General features: G+C 40.7%; 1 protein-coding gene across 3 annotated transcripts in view; it reads right to left on the bottom strand.

Annotated features, from left to right (window-relative positions):
• The window catches only part of CCDC85A (coiled-coil domain containing 85A), a 926,772-nt gene that overhangs the window by 899,777 nt on the left and 13,854 nt on the right, over window positions 1–13,141 (bottom strand). For all 3 annotated transcript variants that reach the window (XR_011203693.1, XM_069234366.1, XM_069234367.1), the window contains exon 2: window positions 9,053–9,965. Coding sequence is in view for 2 of the 3 variants with exons in the window: in XM_069234366.1 (XP_069090467.1) it covers window positions 9,053–9,965 (913 nt within the window). In the remaining variant the exon portion in view is untranslated. The remainder of the gene's footprint in view (window positions 1–9,052; window positions 9,966–13,141) is intronic.

Genomic DNA, 13,141 nt, shown 5'->3' with positions numbered 1-13,141 from the left:
TTTCCCACAGGATTCTGCTGGACCCTGCATTAGCCCGCTGACTCTTAGAACTACACCCTCTACACACAACAGAGCATGAGGTGAAGAAATATTGACTGTACCATTTCAAATTAGTCCTTTGAATACATAATGCAATACATTCAAGAGAGTTGTTTTTTCTAAGAATAAAAATAAATAAAGACAGAAAAATAAAACAACAACTAACCTTACAAGCTTGTTAGCTTTATTAGACTGAATTATATCTTTGGGAACTAGTTTTCAGTACCAGAGGGTTCTTCCTATGATGGTTAACCTACAACTGAGTAACACTTTTTGTATAAATGGAAGAAGATGTTGCCTTACTTTTACAACTACTAAGATTTCATAGGCTGTTGAGGACCGACCGCTATTAAATACTCCAAAAAGTATATCCAGGTTTAAAGTATTTAGATGTACTCTGAAAAAATGATGAACAGAAATAGATTTCTAGGTGTTAACGTGCAGCTTTCATATGGAGGGAAAAATTAAAGAAGTGATCATTTCTGATTACAGTTGTAGGAGGCTGGCTCTCTATATAGTGTCCGAAAATGACGAGCACAGTGCAGAGAGTCCAAGCAACCCCACTTTGGTATCCAGAGATAAAAAGCAGACCACCTAATGCTCTGTTTTTGTGATAGTGTGGGCAAGCATTTAGGCTAATCCAGGAGATGGACTAAGCATTTGTTGTACTCACAATATCAATAAATACAAACACACACTAGAGGATGAATAACTCAAGATCAATTTACCAAAATAATATAAATGTGTGTACAATCTTTAAGACCAAGATTGACGTTCTACAGTAAGTACTTTTTTAGTTCTGATTTTTCAAAGTTTAGAAAATATCTAATTTGTGTGTGTAATAATGCACCAAAGGAATCAGTGGGAGGAATTTGAAAACTGCATGTAAAATCCGTCAATGTTCTCACAAGTGTCTCCATCTGTTTTTATGTCGAGGTCCTAGAGAGGTCCAATGGTCCAGCCAGAGAAGTTCAGGAGGTTTCCGGTTCAAGCAGGAGCAACAGCTAAAGGACTTGGAGGTGGCGCACAGAGGAGAAGGGGTCCACTTGGAAACACACTGCACAAAGGGACTTAAAGGTAAGTACTCCAGGACCCTTTGGAGGGGGGAGGTTGCAAGGACTTGGGGACCACAGAGGTGCTGGGGCCAGAGAGGCTGAGTGCAGCACAGATAGGTCAGCCAGGCATTGTGTGTCTTGGAATCCTCACGGTCAGGCAGATTTGAGGATGGATTGCAGGTCAGCATAGCCACTCAGGAGGTGGATCTCTGCTGTCCTAAAGACCCTCGACTGGAGCTTGTTCCTGGGCTTTTGGGGTCCAGAGTGGACTCTGCTTCTGGGTGTCCGGGGTTGGGGGTCCGGTACCTCGGTGCTGGTACACCACAGCCCTAGAAAGTCCTAGTGCTACCAAACAGGTCTGGTCCTTTGGAGTTGTTGTATGTATTTTCGCTTGGCTGCTGGGTCTGAGTCATTGGTCAGCAGCCGGTCAATAAACCAGACTTCAGGGGTTCCTTGCCTACAGTGTGCAGGAGAGTGATACCTTCACTCTGAGGAAGGTTCTTGGAATTTTTAAAAGGCTGGAGATGCTCTGGGGTTTTGTAAAGTCCTTCAGATTTCCAGGCAACACCTTAGCAACAATTGGCGATTCCTTGGAACAGCAGGCAGGATTTGGTGCCTTTTTTTCCTGCAGCAGGGCTTAAGTTCTCGTGCCTTGGGTCTTTTTTGTCCCTGGTCTTTTTGTGTCAATCAAATCTGTGATCTCAATCAGGGAATGCCCTCTAAATGCTGCATTTAGGGGGCAGTAGGAGAGAACCTGGTAGGGGCCGCCAATGGGTCACCTACCTTATGGTGGCTACACCCACTAAGTGACCACTTCCTGTGGGAAAGGAACACATTCATGACCCTAATTGGCTATTTTTTCTACCATCCAAGATGGAGGAAAATGAAATGGAGTGGTCATCTTGCCAGTCATACCTGAGGGGCGGTGCAGGCTGAGGGTGGCCACTCCCCCTATTCTTGCTAAGTTTCCTTCCGATTTTCCTGCCTACAGTAGGGATAAAACCATTGGGCTGCCTTCTTGCTTCTAACAGCAGAGGCGGGGTCTGATTTCAAAGGCAACAAGGCCTTTGGAGTTGACCGCTGGAGCTGGGTGCCTGATGGGGGGAGAAGGTGTGACACCTCCGCCCGGGAAAGTCTTTGTCTTCCAGCTCCTGAGAGCAAAGGCTCTCACCCCAGGAGTCCAGAATTGCATCTGGTGGTGGCAGGCTGGTTGAGACCAGTCAGCAACCATGCCAGGGCTGTTAGTTTTTGCAGGGGACACCTCTAAGGTGCACTCTGGTTACATTTTATAATAAATCCCATACTGGCATCAGTGTGGATTTATTGTTCTGAGTTGTTTGATACCAAACAACCCTGGGCTTAGAGAGGCCATCATGTAGCTGGGGAACTTGTAGTGCCCAGTGTCCAGCACATGTATTTGCTATTGCTTCCCTTACACTTATTATGTCTAAGAACTGGCAAAGACACAGTAGGGACATATCTACTAATGCAGATATGCTGTCTTATGCATTATAGTGCACCCTGCTTTAGGGCTGTAAGGACTGCCAGAGGGGTGACTTACCTATATTGCATGTAGTGTTAGCGGACATGGCACTCATGGTGAGTGTCATGTTGAGTTTGCAACTTTGGGCGCACCTTGTCGTGCACTTGCAATGGCAGTTTGTGTGAGGCTTGTGTGGGGCATAGCAGAGTGGCACAATTTGTGCTGCAGCTCTGGGAGGGCATCTTCAGTACCCATTCCCTAGTTACCAGGGCTACCATTAACTAGGGACTCACAAGGGTGGCTGAAGTGCCAATCACAGTACAGTTTTGGAGAAAGAGATCTGACCCTGGGAACCTGTTTAGCAGGGGCCCATGGCACTTACAGTTCAAAACCACATTATGTTCCAGGCAAAAAGAGGGGGCAATCATGTCAAAATAGGCACTTTCTCACAACAGTCACAAGTAAAAGGAGTTATTGCCTCAAAAAAATCACTGAAATGCATGTTACCCCGTGGCAGAAAATAACACCTGTCTGCAGTATTTATCATTTAGTATTCGCAGTAGTGAGACTTTTTCTTCCTAGACAACAACAATGAAAAATGGGACCATTACTGTGTGTCTATGTGGTTTGTGCAAACTGATAGTAGGAGAGTGAGAAGGAAGAAAAAGGCTTCAACCTGAGTAGTGGGATATTACTTTGCAATCTCATTTTAAGCCTGTCTCCCCTACACCATGTGCTTGAGTCCTTTGAAATTCACAAATTCTTCTGTGTGTCTTGATTTGAATTTTCTCTTGGTAGTGTCCCACTGCTGTCTTCTAAGTCATGTCTTAAATCAGAAAATGCCTTAAACTGTCACTGGTCTTTGTTTTTTGGTGTGGCTGTCATGCTTTTTCACATTGAAAATGGCAGTCTGGCATTTTGTTCATATAACTAGTTAAAGCAGACTGACAAGATTGTGGGCTAATGAGCTTGGACTGTCTGTCTGGCGTGGCACTCATGTTACTATTATATAAACAAGCAATCTACTATTAAAATCCATGACAGTATATGTTTGTTACAATGGGAAAAATAACATACTGGTGTTTCAAAAGTTAGAGGCACTGGATTACATTAATGAGATATATGGTCCCTGTCTGCAATAAGTATGCCTCTGCCATGTTCACCTGGGGCAGACTGGGACCACACATCAGATTAATGAAATAGGGCACTCTCCCCAGAGCACGCCTGAACTGGGCAGAGCATAGCAGCAAAAGACTCAGCTGTGGTTTGAAATCATGGTTCCATCTTTCACTGCTGACAGACCTTGACTGGTTTTAAGAGTGGGAGGGATTGCTCACACACATGTATAGCGTATGCCATACATGAGGGCGTGAGGATGTGTTCCCTAGTATGTGGGGTATAGCATGGGAGTCTCTGAGACTCTCATAGCCCCCTCAAAAGGTGATCTCACTGCGTACTAATGGGCACCATTTCCATTATGATACACAGGTAGCGTGCCTCACCAAAGCCTGTTTTCCTCTGTCCCCATTCAGGTAATACAATACAGATGTAGAGCAAAGCCATTCCGATTTGAAAGGGAACTTCCCTTCGTGAACATTATGGTGTACCACCATAGATTGAAAAAACACAAAACAAGTGCTTGGGTGAGCTGAATTACAAAAGGGGCAGCACAAGCGTTGGTAGCACGTTAAGTGATATATATGTACTACAGTGGCACACACTTGTGTGGAATCCCTGGGCCAGTTAAGTAATAAGGCCTGTAGAGTTGGAAATAGTGACAAATCCACTTCAGAACACTTATCCATACCCAAATAGCAAGTAGCCTTTTATGACATTTCCTTTGAAAGAAGAGAGACTATTTGTATAGAGTACTTAGTGTAAGAAATACTTGCATTGCTTCAACTGTGTTATTTATTTTTGTGAGGGTTCTAGTTATTGAGCTACTCCGTCATACTCCAGGCCAAAGTTAGTAAAATAGTAGGACTGGAAGCAAAGAATTTCAATTCTAAATACATAGTTGTAATTCTTTCATCTCATGTATGAATATGATCCATATTTGTAGTAACCTAAATGTGAAACAAAGTTGAACTATGTCTTGGGGCAATAATGGATGCAGGATAACAGCTAGGCATTTAGACTTTGATAGTGATTAACAGGGAGAAGTATACTGCCATAACACCCCCAGGGCCATGCGGTGTGGCGAGATCTGCAATAACAAAAATGTGCAGATAGGCATACCCATCTCAGAAATAAGTATTTGCAAAGGAATGTGCTGAATCTAGCACAAAGAAATATTTTTCTATTTTAAACATAGCAAAGGGATTACTAGTGCCATTGATGGTTGCAGATACTATTTTAATAAAACTTTTTTGTAATGTTACTTTCCTTTGGATACAAATAGAACATGAGCCCGTGATTTGTCTATAACAGTAGAAGAGGCTGTTCTAGAAAAAGAAGCAGATTACCAAATGTGTTGTAAATGCAGTTCTGATATATCTAACCCATAGCCTATGTGCTGTCACTCACCGCTCAAGGACCAGAGAATCATGTACCAGCACCTCGCATCTAAGGTACCATGACCATCTTCAGGATACTTTCCCCAATATGAAATTGCACCCTTTTAAAAAAGGGGAATACAGCGTGGCCCTTGGCCTGTACCAGATACATGGAAACTAAAGGTTGTGTAGATTTTCCTTGATTATCCCCCTTTCCCCACACTACATATGCATATAGCATCAGGCAGGGAATTCCAGGGCTATCCCTTTAGTTATGGGGTACTGGCTCATACAGGAAAACCAAGCAATTACTATAGAGCACTGGGAACCCGCACACTGTAATATATAGGATCCCTGCTAACACTGCTGTGGATTTGCCAAGACCCAATGTCTAAGCCAGGGACGCCTGCATGACAGTGCTGATATCCGACATTTTCTCATTCTGGTGCTAATGAAACCAAAGACAAATGCCGCCAGCGGCAGTCATGAGGCAGTGGTGCGATGGTGGCAAGAATTAAGTTGTGGTAGAGGCAGCGCCTCTAACCAAGTCCAAAGGAGGGCCTACACGCCTAAAACATTGTATTGCACAAACATTTAGGTACAGGATATAAAGAGCACTGTTGTACTAGTTTCTGGAAGCTTAACATGATGACGTATTTTCGAAACACCCACTATAGTGCAGTCATAAACGTGAAGAGGTATTTATCATGAACTCAAAAACCAAAGGGCAACATTAGATAGTCTTCAGTAATTTGATAATCTCTTTACAATGATCATAACAAGCAAGACTTTGACGGCAGGTGCCTACACTGGCAAACAAAGAAACACAACTCGCCATTTCTACTCACTGTGATGTAGACATATTCTGAAAATCTCAAAAGGCAAACATCCGATTTAGCAATTTTTTTCTGCACACATATTAAGAGTGAGACAATGCGCGGAGAAGGCAGTTTCATTTAACAAAAAATAACCTATTGGGTGAGACAGACAAACGATTCTAATATTGGTTCTAAAATGTTGCTTCTATACAAAACTAATGTATTTTATGTATCATGGCAAATTCATAAGCATAGTCTATCTAAATGTAAAAATTAAGTATTTCAAACATTTCCTGAAAATTATGAATTTTCTGATTTCAGGCATGTTACTACAATGGCATTCTAGTCTAGAAGAAGATTCACAGGTGCCTGCACGTGGATTGCTTAGCATTTCTGCGTCAGATCTATGCCCTTGCTTTTATCCTTATTTCAAACATGAATAAAGTAGCATTTCTAGAGACGGAATTTACTCGCAAAACAAAACTGCCGGGCACATCTAGTCTGACCATACTCTTGTCACATCGCATCGCAGGCCATAAAAGACAAGTGACCCAGATGAGAATATTCGTATTTAATATCCATCTACACATTGGTCATCAGACACTCCACAGAAATAGCATCAAATGCCAAGTCATCAAGTGGCCCCTGCAGGCTGACTCGTTCGATACAGATGCAACTTCTCATCTAACTCTTGAAAACGGAAACCTGACACTGCTGTGGTTGAAAATATAAGCCAAGCCAGCACCTCGCTAAAATCTCTTTGTCTTTCCACAGAAAGCAAAATGTAAAATCACGTCAACAATGGGATGGATATGCTTTCACGTAGAAATGTGATCATCTGTCTGAAAAAGGCAGAGCAGACCCTTGAGCCTGCCCTTTCCTGTATGTTTTTAAAACCTGGCAAGTAAAGTTTCAGCCATATCTGAAGAAGAATATTTTTATCTGTCCGAAATAGTCATTGTAGTTCTGTGTTGGCCTAAACAACCTGACAACGCTTATCAAGTTTACTAAAGGGACAAGGCCACTGCTGCAGCATTTTCAGTATATTTTTTGATTTGCACATTTGCTACATAATCCCCGCCTTCTCCATTATTCCCAAATCATACAGCTCAAAAGTTGCTGAAAAGAGCCACATGTGCGCTGGACAGAGGCAGACCATCTGCAACAATTAAGTAGTCACTTTTAAGTAACAGCTTTTATTAGGTGCTGCGGTGGGCCTAATAGTTGTAACCTGCTAAGAAAATTATTAATGTGTGTTAAAAAGACAAACTATTGTCACACAATGTGCCGCATTATGCTGCATTATTTGCATTTTTTTACTGCACAATTTAGTCGAGCCTGCCTCATACGTTTTCTTCATTGCTGCATAATTCCAGTGGCCTTGGGAAGGGATTTCTTGCTAAACACTGTCGTGTGCTCCGTATAGTAACTAAGAGTACCACAATGTTGTCCAGCACAGATTCTGAAACAGCTGTGCTTTTTTAAGCCTGTAATGAGTTATGCTTATTAAATAAGACAGCGAGGCTCATAAAATCCAAGCCATAACGCAGATGTCCATAATGATGATCGTGTATCTTCTGCATACATTTGTGCGATTTTTTTCTTATCATCAGAGCGCATATTGACTCTATAAGGGCGTGCTATTCCTTCCATATAGTTATTTGATCTTTTTGTTATAAACAAGTGCAAATTATTTCATGTTTTTGGTGCCCAGATTGCAATTTACTGCACATCAATTTAGGGATATCAAATGAGGAAAACGTAAATGTGCCATCAGCTTAAAGTGTGACCAAGTCTTTCCCTATTGTGTCATGTTTTACTATGGTACATCACTGTGACACAATGTGTATATTTTTTGCATTCAACAATATTAGATAACAGTGGGGATACGCATAAGATCACATTATCATTAATTCATTACTTCCAGATCTCTAAAGCAGGGACGATGACACCAATTATACCTGTATCATTGCCAACAAACATGATCAATTATGAGAAGTAGGGGTGTTTATGGAAAAAAAGCATAAATTCCACAAAGGTAGGTGCAATCCTTTTCTTATATTCATGTAAGACAGACAATATAACAATTGAAAGCCATGAAGGGTTTCTAACGGCCTTGAACCAATCCATACCAAGAACCTAGCCATTTCATCAAACCGAACACATTAAAAAATCTCAAAATATTTGGTCTACATAAAAAACAAATGCCGACTTCCATAAAAAAAAAAAGGGTAGCAAGTCCTCCAAAACACTTCTGACCACACCAACTAATATCACATTTTAGCATTTTTAACATGTTTTCCTTTCACAACACAACTAATTGGTTTACTTATAACATGATAAAGGTGTCTTCTTTTTAAATCATTCCATGTCTACAAAATCGAGGTAGGTCTTTCGAACTGAAAAAAGTGTTGAGCTGTGTTTTGAAATTGTGCACATGCCGTGTGGACGATGCTTCCATCTCTGCAAACAGTTAAACACGTCACAATAAACTCTAAACGTAGCACATGATCGAACCACGTTTTGTCAAATAGCTTTTATAGAAATGTTAGCTTGCTTATTACACGATTCCGTAGGTCTTAGTACGCAGCACATTTTTGAAAATTAAATCTAAGAAACAGAAAAAACCCACAGTAACTGATACACAAAAGCCACAGTAACTGAACATCCGTTAAAAACGCCTGATCTTGGTGATAACGAGAAGAAAATGTAATTTGCAATAATACCTTTAAATACAGCACACCATTCCACTGTAATGTGATTCATTCAAATACGTTAAAAAAATTGTACATAGCACTGAAACTGCCTTTACCAGATGGATTTTTTTGGTCAAGCAAACTTTAAACATTGTTAGCATGCCAAGATGACTACAAATCAAATCCGTTTTTGATGCTGTTATCTTCCCTAATAAGCAAAGCCACCAGTTTACTAGTAACAATGATATACCTCAAACAAAAAATGGAATAGGCAATAATATAGTGGCGTGTGATTGATGGCGAACTGAACTGCCAAATGAATAATGGGATTAATGCTCTGAAAGTTATGATGCATGCTCTATCCTTACGCGTGAAACCATGAAACCATCCTTCACTTCAAAGGTATCACATCACTTCTACTTGAGCAGTCTTTGCAAGTGAGGTTTCAGCAGGCTTATGGACCCACCATTCATTCCATTGTATACACTCCTGTGATGGGCCGACATGTCGTCTGCTACTTGTCTCCGTATCGTGCCTTCTCTGCTGGCCCCGCCGAGATGCTTGAGATGTTCTGGACTGCCTGCGTAATGCTGTTTGAGATGTTCCGGGCTGCTTCCTCTTACTTTCTGAAGGTGGTCTGTGCTTTTTTGATTGTGCTCCGGGCTGCCACTTCTGTGCCTTTGATGTTCTGGACTACTCCCAGGTCTGTGTTTTTGAAAATGCTCAGGGCTACTCATTATGTGCTTTTGAATGTTTTCTGGGGTACTAGCTGTGTGCTTTTGCAACTCGGGGCTACCTTTCACCACCACAACTTTGTGATGCTCTGGACTGGCACCCTTCAGATGCCTCTGTGGATCAGGACTTGCTGAGCCTCTTGGCATTTGAAGATGTTCGGGACTTCCACTCCTGTGCTTCTGCTGCTCAGGACTTCCTTCACGCCTTGGTTTCTGAAGGTGATCGGGGCTGCTGTTTGGATGATGCTTATGATGATCTGGGCTGTCTGTGCTTCCAGCACTAGAGGTACTACTCCCATCACCCACATCCCTCAGGAAAGTACTTGTGGGTGGATTTAATTGGCTTAAGCTATTTTGACTGTCAATTGAGCTCCTGCTGCCTGCTCCACCACTTTTCTCCTCGTCCAACATCAAACAAACCTCTTTCAGTTCCACATTTTCTTTGATCATGTCTTCTTGCCTTATTTCCAGATCCTTCAGTTTCTGTAAATACAAGGAAACCTCCTTGTGCATTACTCCGGATGTGTACCTGCCCAGCCTCTGCCATTCACGGGACACTTTCTTCCCTTTCTGACGATCATCATCCAGAAAACAGCAGAGGTCTCTCAACTCCTGGTTGTCTTCTTGCAACTTTTGGTTTACATCCTTTGAAAGAAAGAAAAACATCAAAGTCAGAAATACGCCTATAGACTTATATTTACTGTTATTGCTAAAGCTGTCAGGTTTGGGAAAGTTACTTTTCTGATACTTTTACAGTATTTTAAGTACTGTATATTTTCAAGTTTTAAATGTGGAATCCATTTGTCATTACCTTATCAAAATATTAAGGTAATCACAAAAGGGTAAAAGTATACAACTTGTAAATGCTTGAAACATACCTGTGAGCCATTAAAGACATTAATACTCCATCACAAACGGGACAGATATCCCGTCCACTGTATTATGATCCCATTATATCCTGTAGGAATCATAACATGGCGGATGGGATATCCATCACGTTGGTGACAAAGTATTCCATCTGCCGAGATCGAAATTAGGCCCAATATTCCTTGTATATATCAATATACAAAGTTGCATCTATTGGAATCACTTATGTCCAGTTGAACAAATATAATGTAACACTATATCTACCAGTTCATTAAATCTCTAACTTTGGTCCTTGTATTGTGTTGTCCATGGTTACTGTCAAATTGCTTTATTCTTACAGGCCTCTGCATTTTGCCTGCTTTTGATGACCTCTGCTCAAACTACAATCAAACCGAGGATGAAAGGCAGTTTTAATTGAACCAGATGTTACCTGTCTGTTATGATGGTTTCTATGCAGCTTAATTTTAATGAAATCAGTGACATCATACACATACAAGAAATCATAAAATATACTTCTATTCTACTACAGTGACTATTATTCTTAAACAGTGTTAGGTTCTGCTTTCATTTATATGTTTAAAACATGATAGAAGTCTGTTTCTTCATTCCATATGTATGAAAGCAACAGTAGAAAGTTCTCTTCCAGTAACATAAAAATGAGGAGAAGGCATAAATGTATACTACAATGAAAGGGTGATTATCGAATAAAGACTTGTATTGTACACAATTACAGCACATACATACACTATAAAAGCATCAGGCAGCCTGTCCCCATTTCTCAACATATGTGCAATTCAACTATTTTGCTGCAAGGCCACACTAGGACCACGAAATACTAGAAACAAAAAAGTGTAATCAAACGACAATTTGCGTGCACATGTGAAACGAGAGACCTAACTTTCATTCAGATACCTTTTGGGTCCTGAAGTTACTGAATGAGGTCATCCAAACAAGTATAGCATCATCCTGCTATCATTTATTATCAGATTGCTGTATTTGCTAGGAAAATCACACACTGTATTACCTACTTGTATATCTACACTGATACTTTTTAAATAGCAACAAGCGTGAAGTTTGATGTTTAATGTACTACTGCTCTAGGAGGGTGTTCACAATATTCCTGTGTTTTCTTAGGTACAATTCTAATGTTTTAATTTAAAAAAATATATAAAAATGAAAAATATAATTTTTATTTGTCCCACAACATGACAAATGTATCCTTATATACCACTTATTCGATAACTGTTTTTAACCAGCACTCATGCAGTTCGTGGTGGTGATACCAACTTTCAATCAAAAACTTAAACACGGATTCCGTTTGTATTAAGTTTTGGTAATGTTAACCCTATAGTTCATATCATATGTTAATTGTGTGACGTACTATGGGCCAGATCTACAAGAAAGTTGTGCATCAGCCCTGACACCATGGCGCACATTAGCACAATAGAGTCAGAATTTAGGACACTATTGTGGTGCTTTGCTGGATTAGTGCTGTTAATTATGGCACAAAGTCCAGCAAAGCACTAGGGAGGCCCGTAGGTTATTATGGGCCTGTCACTTTAGCGCCTGCAATGTGCAGGCGTTAAAAATGACGGAATAAATGATGCAGTGAAATCATGTGAAGTTAAATCAAATAGATCAAATTGCATACATATCACAACTGAATGAGCCTCCAGCACTTCTCTGTCATCGCAAACTCTTCTCAATTTAAATTAGAAAGTGTCCATTTGAACCAGACTCCATCGTTAATATTGGCTTGGCTTGACTTGACTTGGCTCCCATGGTAACCTGCCAAAATAAGAATCTTAAATATTCATAAGTATCAGTGCTGATGTTTTGAGGTGAAGCCACTCGCACAACAGGTGTCAAACAGTCATTTTGCTGTTATTGTGACCTGAATGCAGCAAGCACAGGCCAACCATAGCTACAGATGGACTTCTTCCCTCTAGTTACCAGTTACTCCTTCGGATCCTATAGTAGCCATGAGATAGTTTGTCTTGGCTGTGATCTCTGAAAAACCTGTTTTTTGCAAGGGTCATAAACACTCAATTACAAATGCAACGCTGTGATATTCTGATGTCATGCAACACTTGTAGTGCGTGGATTAGCTGTGCAGCCACACACATGTCTACTATGGATTGTTTGGCCACTAAGCATTATAGGATGTAGATATTAAGTATGAAACAAGCCTTGGAATAAGTGGTATTAAAGACATACATGCATAATGTGAGAGTGTGCTCATTATACATATTTTGCACTCTATGTTACATTTGTATAGTACACAGGGCCGGCCTTAGCACTTGCGGTGCCCTGTGCAACAGAGTTTGATGAAACCCCCAATGACCACCTCCACCACGGATTCTCTCACTACCACCCTTCAACAGTGCCCCTCAACTCTTAATAACCACCCTCACTCACATGCTTTCAATTAGTTTTATAGCGCTACTCATATCAGTGTAGGGTGTCCAAGCACTTTACATTGCACACACATTACACATAGACAATAAATCATGGGTGTGAAAATCAGTGTATAAAAAAGTTACAGAGGACTGCAAGGTGTAGGAATCACATGTCATCCATACAGGTAGGCTGTATAGTTTAAGAGTGCTTGGTCTGGAGAAACACAAACACAGAACATAAAATGTAACACCATGGTTGGGGGTTCTCTTTAATAATAAGAATTGATTTCTACCTAAATGAACCCTTTTTGCAACATTAGGATAATGAATGACTGAGGAAACAAATCATAATGCTCTAATCTATACCTTACAGTATGCATGCTGCTCTTCGATGACAGCTAATAGTATACTGTTCTCTATTATGATTTTAACTTATAAACTGCAAGTAACAAAAGGTCCACTCTGACAATAGAAACCCACTGACCTATTTGTATTATATGAACTTTGTGAACTGCATGGTACACCTTCTTTGCAGCAGGCATATTAACCCTCTGC

Source organism: Pleurodeles waltl, chromosome 5 (genome assembly GCF_031143425.1).
Source record: "Pleurodeles waltl isolate 20211129_DDA chromosome 5, aPleWal1.hap1.20221129, whole genome shotgun sequence".
In the NCBI taxonomy this organism is placed as follows: Eukaryota; Metazoa; Chordata; class Amphibia; order Caudata; family Salamandridae; genus Pleurodeles; species Pleurodeles waltl.
Note: the sequence above shows the minus strand (reverse complement) of the source record. Positions and strands in the feature narration are given on the sequence as shown.